The 9,369-nt window shown below is 30.8% G+C and overlaps 3 protein-coding genes across 4 annotated transcripts; 2 read left to right on the forward strand and 1 right to left on the reverse strand.

Annotated features, from left to right (window-relative positions):
* Positions 1-334: 334 nt before the first annotated feature.
* Positions 335-1,853, forward strand: OCT59_006759 (uncharacterized protein; the record flags this gene model as incomplete). 2 transcript variants are annotated; one of them, XM_066141491.1, is made up of 3 exons in its annotated part: positions 335-448; positions 875-983; positions 1,082-1,853. In XM_066141491.1, the coding sequence occupies 3 exons, from the start codon at positions 335-337 to the stop codon at positions 1,657-1,659; spliced, it is 801 nt and encodes a 266-aa protein (XP_065998271.1). In that variant the 3' UTR covers positions 1,660-1,853. The 2 variants fall into 2 exon arrangements, with proteins under 2 accessions (XP_065998271.1, XP_065998270.1); XM_066141490.1 differs by lacking the exon at positions 335-448 and adding an exon at positions 773-787.
* Positions 1,854-5,742: 3,889 nt separating this feature from the next.
* On the reverse strand, positions 5,743-6,262 carry OCT59_006760 (uncharacterized protein; the record flags this gene model as incomplete). Its single annotated transcript, XM_066141493.1, has 2 exons — positions 5,743-5,757; positions 5,867-6,262. 2 exons carry the CDS (start codon positions 6,260-6,262, stop codon positions 5,743-5,745), a joined length of 411 nt encoding a protein of 136 aa, XP_065998272.1.
* Positions 6,263-6,727: 465 nt separating this feature from the next.
* Positions 6,728-8,773, forward strand: OCT59_006761 (uncharacterized protein; the record flags this gene model as incomplete). The annotated part of the gene is made up of 7 exons (XM_066141494.1): positions 6,728-6,862; positions 6,962-6,975; positions 7,049-7,161; positions 7,232-7,883; positions 8,039-8,291; positions 8,355-8,534; positions 8,600-8,773. The coding sequence occupies 7 exons, from the start codon at positions 6,728-6,730 to the stop codon at positions 8,771-8,773; spliced, it is 1,521 nt and encodes a 506-aa protein (XP_065998273.1).
* Between the last annotated feature and the right edge of the window lie 596 nt (positions 8,774-9,369).

Here is a 9,369-nt window from a genome sequence, read left to right on the forward strand (position 1 = left end):
GCGCGTGTAGAGAATCAATTTTGATTATATTATTATAGATTTTAATATAGATGTTCAACATATTTTTATGATGAACATTTTAGGAATGAACATGCAATGAACATTTTTCCCGTGACTTGCTGATGGCTTGTATACCCAAACTAGATTATCTGATTATCAATCTTTTTTTTTTTAAGGTGTTTTTTGCTTTTTTTTTACGGTCTAAAAATTTTTTGAATCTTCTGAAAAAAAGTATGTAGCGTTTTTTTTATTTATCCTTCTTCAAATAAATAAAGTGAAAATTAGATTTTTAACGAAGTTTTATTTCTTTAAGATATCTTCTACTACTATTAGTATGGATGAGGTTGTAAATGTACTTTGTGGATTAAGCAAATTACATTGTAAAGTTTTATTTGGAGAATCAGAAAGATTTGAAGAATGGTTAAAGGAAAAAGGAATTAAGAATAAGGTAATATTAGATAAATGTATTTTTATTATTCATCTTTTTTTTAAAAATTATAAATGGCATAGATATATTTAAGTATGCTCCTAAACAAATTTTATAATATATTAAAGTTTTAATTCTTTTTAAAGACCTGTGGAAGGAGGATAGAAAGGGTATTTAATATAAATATACCTCCTAACCAAATTTTACGCGAGAAAAGAATTAATTCTTTCTTATTTATAAAAGAAGGATGGGAGGAATACTTTATTTATGTCAATGTTATTTTCCAAAAATAAGCACTTTTTTTTTACTTGTAATTCTTGCTAAAATTTTATAATTTCAGCCAAAATGATTGTAATGCATGTATGTATGAGTTGCTTATTTTTGGAAATTAATGGTATTTTTTTTTTAACAATATTAACGTTAAAAAAAAAATTTTTTATTTTATAGGATCCTTTATCAACATTTTCTCGACATTTAATCAATACAAAAAATGAATATTTATTAGATATTTGGAAAGAGAGAGTTAAGATTACTCCAAAAGATTTAAAACACAAAGGTGATATGGAGTTGACTACTGTCCTGACTTAGCAAATAAATATCTAGGAAAAAGGGTTTCTTGTTTTGACAGTGGTGATCATATTAATTTGCTAAAAGATTTAGAAATTAAAATAATTGGTAAAAATAAGTCAGTTATTTTAAAATATAATGGTAAAGCTGTAGGTGCGGTCATACGTGATGCAGCAATAAAAAAATTATCAAATCATTTTGGAATAAAAATTAAATCGATAATTGAAGGTCATCCTATCATTAAACGTGGAAAGGCACATGCATCTTTTGGAAAAATGGTTGGTGACGGATTTCGTCCCAATCGTTTAAATTCTGGTTATGACAAATATGTTTATAAAACTTCTAACCCTGAGGAACAAAAAATACTTTGTGAGAATGGAATTACTTTGGCTAAATGGTTGTTTGAATTTGGAAAACAACATTTGCACTGGTCTGTCGATTCTTATGAAAAATTTAAAAATCAATCAGAATTAGATGATAATGAAATTATAGGTGCAGTATTTTGTACTGAAAATTATGAAGCAATTGGACATATAGACAATGACCGGTCAGAATATGCTGTGGGATATGTTTATGAGGAAGGAATAGTTAAAGATGGATTTTTTTTTACCCAGAATATGGTATTGCAATTGAAATGTCGTCAAATTCCATTTGGTGCTGGTTGACTAAAGCGGTACATGGTACATCTAAACTTGACTTAAGTGATGGTGGAACCAGGTATACTGCTGCACTTACTTTATCTGAAAAAACGGCAAAAGCAATTGAAAGAAATAACGATAACATTTAAAGTATTGTATTTGTTTTTTTTTTATTTTTAAAATTTTTTGTTATTTGAATAAAATTGATTACATAATCACATAAAATATTAGTTGTATGTCTATTAGTATATATTGTATCATATATAAAATGGGAATTCTAATTTTTTTCTACATAAAAAAAATGTAAAATTCTAATTTAATTTTCAGAAATTATAATTTTCCCCATCTCAACTGATCCTGCATTCTTTCTAATTTTATTATATGGTAATGATCGAGAAGCAAGAATTTTAAATTTAGCAAGTTTTTTTTATTATTTAGACTTTTTTAAATAATTTTAGGGAATGGAGAGAAGGAGGTCATGGTCGTGGCTGTAGTAGTCATGATGGTATGCTATTTTATATAAAATCTTTACTACCAAATGAATATTTAATCCATATTTAATTTATTGAAAAAAGAGAGTTGGGAATTATCCAGATTTTGGAATATCCGTCCAATATGTTTATACAAGATTTTCATATGACTTTTTTTTGTTAAACGACTTTGATTTTTCATTTGATATTTTTTTTTTAATTTATAAAAAATAACTTTATAATTTATTATTTATTAAATATGAGAACATTTATTATATGATTACGTGACAGGATGAGAGCGAATAAATTTGCCTTTTTTTTGCTATGTATCATGCTATACTATATTGCGCAATTGATTTTCTTATTGCTGAATTTATTTGTTGCACCACATATTGATAACACGGATAAAATATGCATACTCACTGGCACCTCTAGTATTTATTTTACCTGTTAATAAAAATGTGGTTTCCGATTGTAGTTAATTATTGGCAACAACTAGTTGCCCTTCAGAATTGACCAATAAATATACCAACTGAAATGATTATTTAAACATCCTTTTATTTGTATGTGACGAAAATATAAATCGGAAAATACAATTTACTTGTCCAACTTGATAATATTCAAATATATAAATAGTTACAAGTCGGAAGATTTCTTTATTAACTACAATAATCAGCATACTTCTGATACTCTTCCGATTTATATCCAATTTGTAATTGATACCGATTGCTCTCTAATTTACATATTAAAGATATACTCCAACCGACAATCATGCCGGTTAACCATCATTTTACCTATGTTAGGTAATTCTCTCGATCTCTTTGGATGGAACTTAATAGGTGAAAAACAAGAAATTAAACTAAAATTAGTTGATAAGAAATCAGAAAAAGAAGTGGGGAAATTTTCCAGACAGAAGAAATAATAAACGAGACTTTATTATATGTGAAATTGCCTATTGATTGGTATTACAGCTTGATATGAAACAAATTTCTTTTTACCAACTACAAAATTACAAGATACAAATCGGCTATATATGTAATGAATTGGGATTAAGCAATCCCGGCGTAAATCATAAAAATTATTTTGCCAGAGTTCAATATTTGAGTTGTTTTCATTTTCATCGATACTTGTATAAAATCGTATATGCCGGTTTGGTGCTGGTTCGTACCATCTGATAAATGCCAACAGATGAGTCGTAGGTTCACCTGATATTCTGATTGTATGCTCAAAATAATATTGCACCTGACCAGGATATAAATCGGTCGTTTCATTTCCTTGGTTTTCTTGGACGAATTTCGCCAAAATATATGCATTTTTCAAGTACTGAGGTGACATTGCTGATCCAAAAATTTCTGCTGCAATTAGCAAAGAGGCGAAACTGATTAACTATGTTTGGTACAACAATAGAGCCACCTGAATTGGTTGATGTTGACTCGGCAATTGTTAAAAATTGGTGATCATAAGCACTATTATAGTAGTCGGTTAATATTTTATAAACATCATTAGGCAAAGCAACCCGATTTTTACTTGGTTTAAGCATTTCTCCAGGAAATGGCTCACTACCATTAATTGTATCATCAATTTCTTGACAAAAAATTTGTCTAAATTGAAGTAGTTCACCAAAATCTAGCTCATCGTAAGCGGCAAGAGTGCCAGTAGTGCTCCGGGATCTTAATAATTTTAATCCTTCAGAAAGTTTAACATCATCTGATCGACAGGATATAAGATTATTGATTCTCCAATTCTGCATAATAATTCGTAGTAATTCCGGCTCAATTTGACGACGGCTATTCGGAAAGGAACCTAAAGATAGTAATTATATAAGTCAAATAAATCTAAATGAAATTCGATCTGATCAGCCGATGAGCCAATCATCTGATTCGGTTATACGCAGTTATGCTGATCATTTCTTTTTGGGTGATATTCGTTGAAAAAAAAAAAAATCTAGAAATTTGTATAATATTTAATCCAAAAAAGGAAATTAACAGACATATCACGTGACTTTGACTGGATAACGCTAAGCAGATCACACCTCTATAATCTCATTATTTGGAAAAAATACCTAAAATTCCATTCATCCTTTCAAATGAATAGCACCAAAAGGAATATAGTGGGCCATAATCTTTACAGCATTCTGCAAGATGAAGGCTTAGATGAATATTTGGAGAGATCATTCCCGGTCTATAATCTTTTTCAATTAATATGGCAACTTTAAGCAAACATTCATGAGCTTCATTCAGCATATCATTATTGATAATTCTAGAGACCAGTAAAGAACAAGCTCTAACAAAATTTCCTAAAATTTTCTGATCAGATTTACTTAGCAAATTCCATAGAAGTGGAATAGCATAAATTAATATGAAAGTTTTCCACTGATCTGCTGTAAATCCAGAGAATCCATTTCCGGTTGCAATTTTATTTGGAATTTGACCCATATTTGCAGGTAATTTAATTTTTTCTGCCTTTTTTTCCATTGCCTCAAGGTCAGATTGAGTAATTTTTCCACTATCAATCCATAGTTTTTTAACGATCCATTTTGCAATGCCCAAAAATAAATTATGCATTGGATCAACAACTAAATGTCTAATCGGGTTGTAATAGGGCAATCGGAGCATTTCACCGACCTGACATGTGTTCTCTTAACAAATTTGTTTCTACTTTCTTCTGACTGCTGTTTTTTCCAAATTACAGCATTATGTCGATGTACTTCTGCATCTCTCATTATGAACCAATCTTTCATATCTTCAAACCCTCCAAAATTTAATTTTTGGCCGCCTTCATTGTTCGCTTCCTTATAACACCTATGGCATCCTACAAGTGCTGATATATGACCACCTAATTTTCTAGTAGCTGGAACATCGCTATTGCAACAAATTACAGCCATTCTAACATTCCTACCACTAGGATAATTATAAGTGGATGGCAAATCAACTCCATCCAAAATTCTAGCAATTCATTTACTATTGGAGCTAAATAATTATTAATTTGATGTAATTTGGCTTCTTCTGGTCCAGGTAGAAGACCAAGAGTTAACATATTCTCCTTCTTAAATCGAAGGTCTCGTGGAAGGTTACAAATAACTCCATATATTGCACCAGAACTATATACAGCTGAATCGAAAGGTTGGAACCAATCGAGATTGAGCATGATTCCAAGGTGGGAATCAGCTTTTTCAGGTGAAAAAAATGGGAATATCTGATCATTTGGAAACGATTTCCAAATTTCTCCATCATAAATGTCTGTTATTAACTCATTATCTATATGCCGATCGGTCCATTTTCTAAGTTGTTGTTCAAATTCTGGTCGCTGGTATAAGGTAATTATTTGCATTTTTAAATTCGGTAGAGGAAACAACATTTTGGGACGTCTTTTATACCCTTTATTGATTGGTATTTTCTCAGTTAATACTGTTCCACAGGGTTCCCAGCAGTATTGTATAATGTATGGCAATTTGTACATGCCGTAAAAATTTTTGAGCATTTATTGAATTTAAATAGTTTTTTTGCGACATATAAAGAGGATGGAAAGTCAGCAAATCTTGTCCTATTGGCATCCTCTAGTACTTGGCGAAAAAATTTGATCAAAACGTCGATAGACACATCTGACAAACGAAATCTTGATTGGTATTTAAAAATCCATATTAAAATCCATGAATCTGCATAATCGATAGTAGTATCAGAATATTCAAATTTTGTATCATCGTCAAAATCGGGGGCAGTAAATTGAATTTCATCGTCACTATCTCTGTCGTTTTCACTACTTACAATTGATTTTGTACTTTCATCATCATTTGAATTTTCATCACACTGATTTGCATCCAGTTCTTGAAATCGATCTTGTCTTTGTCTAGCATAGTGTTCAAAATCGGCTTCATAATTATCATCACCAGACGATTCTTGTTCCGATCCAATTTCTTTTCTTGATGATCCTTCTATAATAGGTTTATCGATTTCCATTGCGATAAGTTGCTGGCTAGGAGTCATGTTAGGTTCAGGATTAGACAAGAGCATATTCATATTTGCCGAGAGAACAAATCCGGAAACATTAAAAGCTAATTGAGTTTCTAATTCTTCATGACTCTTTTTTGTCCTTTCATCCACTATTTTCCCATTGCATGTTTTACAGTAACATGGTAATTTATTTCTAATTTTCGTGGACATTTTATGGATAAACTATTTTTAAAAATCCAGGGTTGTACTGATAATATTTTTGTGAAAATCAGCAATGTGTCACGTGGTTTTATCGATTAAATAGATAAATAAATTTACCCCTATTTTGCGTTTAATACTTCGCGTTCTTTTATACAACTTTTAAGTATATTATTACCAGTTAGTCTGTCTAGAGCTGTTCGGAAACTTTTAGTTATTACGTGCCTGGGCTTTTACTTTCAAAGCCTTGGCTTTATTATGTGATCAAACTTCTTTAGTTTGTTACATACCGGGCTTTTGCTCAGGCTTTTTTATGTAACCGAACTTTTATCCGCTTACCCGTTCGGAAATTTCAAGTATCTTGGCTTTTACTTTCAAAGTATTAGCTTATTATGCAACCAAATATTTATCCATTTTATTTTTTAGGTATTGTTATGCGTCTAGGCTTTTACTTTAAAAGCCCTTATTTTTTTGTGTATGAAACTGGGCTTTATCTTTTGTCTTTTCGGAAGCCCGGGTCTTTTTTGCGCACCCAGACTTTTATCCGCACATCCGTGGGCTTTTATAGCCCCTGGGCTTATACGTTCACACAGAGCTCAGTGTAATGAAATTGTTATATTGAGCTCCAAGCATTAAAGATGAAATCAATATACTTATTGGCTGACTTTTATTATTTATTTTATTTTATTTTATTTTATTTTTTATTAATAGAAACGGACAGATATGTAAGTGATTTCTGTACTAGTTTACTACCAGTTACTTATTTACAATTATTTATTATTAACTTTTTTTAAACAGGGCAAGTCAGCAAAAAGTTGAGTCAGATACGTCAGTGATACCTTATACCGATTCTGATGACTCAATATCAGATTCGTTAAGAGAGAAATATAAAGGGTATAGGCGTAAAAAAGGTGCATAATGAATTTGTAATGCATATCCAAGAAATTTTTATAAATCAGTCTGTCACATACAACATTATAGGCCTGGAAAGTACCAAAGTTAGTTCTTCGAAAGGTGCTGAACCTAGCAGTAACATTACCAGAAAAAACAGAAAAAAGTTAAGGAAAAGTCAGCGGGTTTCTGATAGCGAAGATTCAGATGATGACGTCAAACAAGGGGATTTAAGAAAAAATTGTCAGATTTCTGATAACGAAGATGCAGATAATAAAATTAGACGAAAGGATTCAAGAAAAAATCGGTGGGTTGAAGATGCGAATAATAAAGTTAAACGAAAGGACTCCAGAAAAAATCAGCAGATTTCCGATAGCAAAGATGTAGATGATGATGTCAAACAAGGGGATTTAAGAAAAAATTGTCAGATTTCCAATAACGAAGATGTAGATAATAAAGTTAGACGAAAGGATTCAAGAAAAAATCGGTGGGTTGAAGATGCGGATAATAAAGTTAAACGAAAGGACTCAAGAAAAAATCAGCAAATTTCTGATAGCGAAGACATGATAATGATAACAAGCCGAAGAAAATCAAAAAATCGACAACTGAATTCTGATGAGGGTAAACGAAAAAGGGCAGAAGAAAATAGTAGTTTTGAAACTGAAGAAGAAAGTATTGAAAAAGAAAGTCGCCGACATTCCAATAGACCGTTGATTAATGCTGAATCCGTTGGATTCAAGCGGTACAATAATTTGAACGAAATGGAAAAGGATTTGAAAGAAGCTTTACGTTTAAATAAATTCTACAGTTATTATTGTTTATTTTTGTTATACTTTAATTTATTAATTGCAAATTGCAATAAATTATCTAGCGAGATGTTTTCTGGAATATTACCAGAATGCCGGATGAAAGCCAATTAGACAGAAGTAAAACGTTCGAATCTCAAAAGAAGATAGTAATTGAAAGAATAATTCCAACGATCAAACAACTCTTAGATCCTAATATTTACCCGATAAGCGAGAATGTTATATATCAAATTATTAAGAGGAGACATCACAGCCAACGGAATACATACCGAATTAACAACAAGGATGAAGAAGAGAAAAAAAAAGAATTAAAAAGAAAACATAGAAATACACGTCGATCAGAGGTAAATTAGTATGCCGCCAGATTTAATTTATTTAATTTTGTTATATTTATATAATCTATATAGAAAAGGCGAAAGAGGACGAAAGTGATAAACAACCTAAAAAAGAGTAATGATCGCTTGCTGGGCCAATTTAATTTTACTGAATTGGAACCTATTACCAAACAAAATTGTTATCACAGTCCAGAAGAGTCGGATGAAGATAATAATATTATCGTGAAAGACCTTTCCTGGCGTTCGGACACTGTAAGTGAATTTGTTAAAATATGTAATATTTTAGACCAAGTGTGCTAATTCTTTTTATAAATAAGCTTCACAAGTTTCTACGAAACTATCTGGACAAGGATGCAAAAGAAGTAAAACGAGTTCGAACATATGGTGACCATATAGCAGACGAACGAAAACCCGTTGAGGCACCAAAATGGACACTTAAGGGATATAATGGTGAACTTAAAAGGGCTGTGTCCATTGCTTGTGACGAATAAGTTTTAACTTCACAAATAAATGTTTACATTTTCTGATGTAAAACAATAAGACCATTGTAATAACATAAATTTGCATTTTTCCATTCCAATAAATATGATAAATATCAAATGTGAATGCCAAATTTTGATGACATTTACCGATTATGTACAGCTTATGACAAAAAAAACTGGAATTAAATATTACTATGATGATCGTACCAAATTATAATAATGGGTTCCTTTGCTAAAGAAAATGAGGCTTCTCGGGTCGTTATGATTGGTTCGCAAAATTTGGGTTATATTATCTGGAATTATAAGTTAATTGAAAAGCATAAGAAATGGGAATTAAAAGCTTTTCTTGTTGTGCGGTGGAAAAAAAGAATCATATGCAAGTTTCAATTTTTTGATGGGGTATCAGCAATAATCCAACTTCTTGAATTTGAGAATTGAAAGCAATAATTCTGGTCGCATTAAAACTATAATTATTATCACATGATGTCGATCATCACTGATAAAAATAGATTGGCCGGTTTGTTTATTTATTTACTCAAAAACAAAATCTTTTTTTCCCATATAAACAAATTTGCGTCCAAACTTTCTCTGATAAATAATTTACT

This window comes from Rhizophagus irregularis, chromosome 14 (genome assembly GCF_026210795.1).
Source record: "Rhizophagus irregularis chromosome 14, complete sequence".
NCBI classification, from domain to species: Eukaryota; Fungi; Glomeromycota; class Glomeromycetes; order Glomerales; family Glomeraceae; genus Rhizophagus; species Rhizophagus irregularis.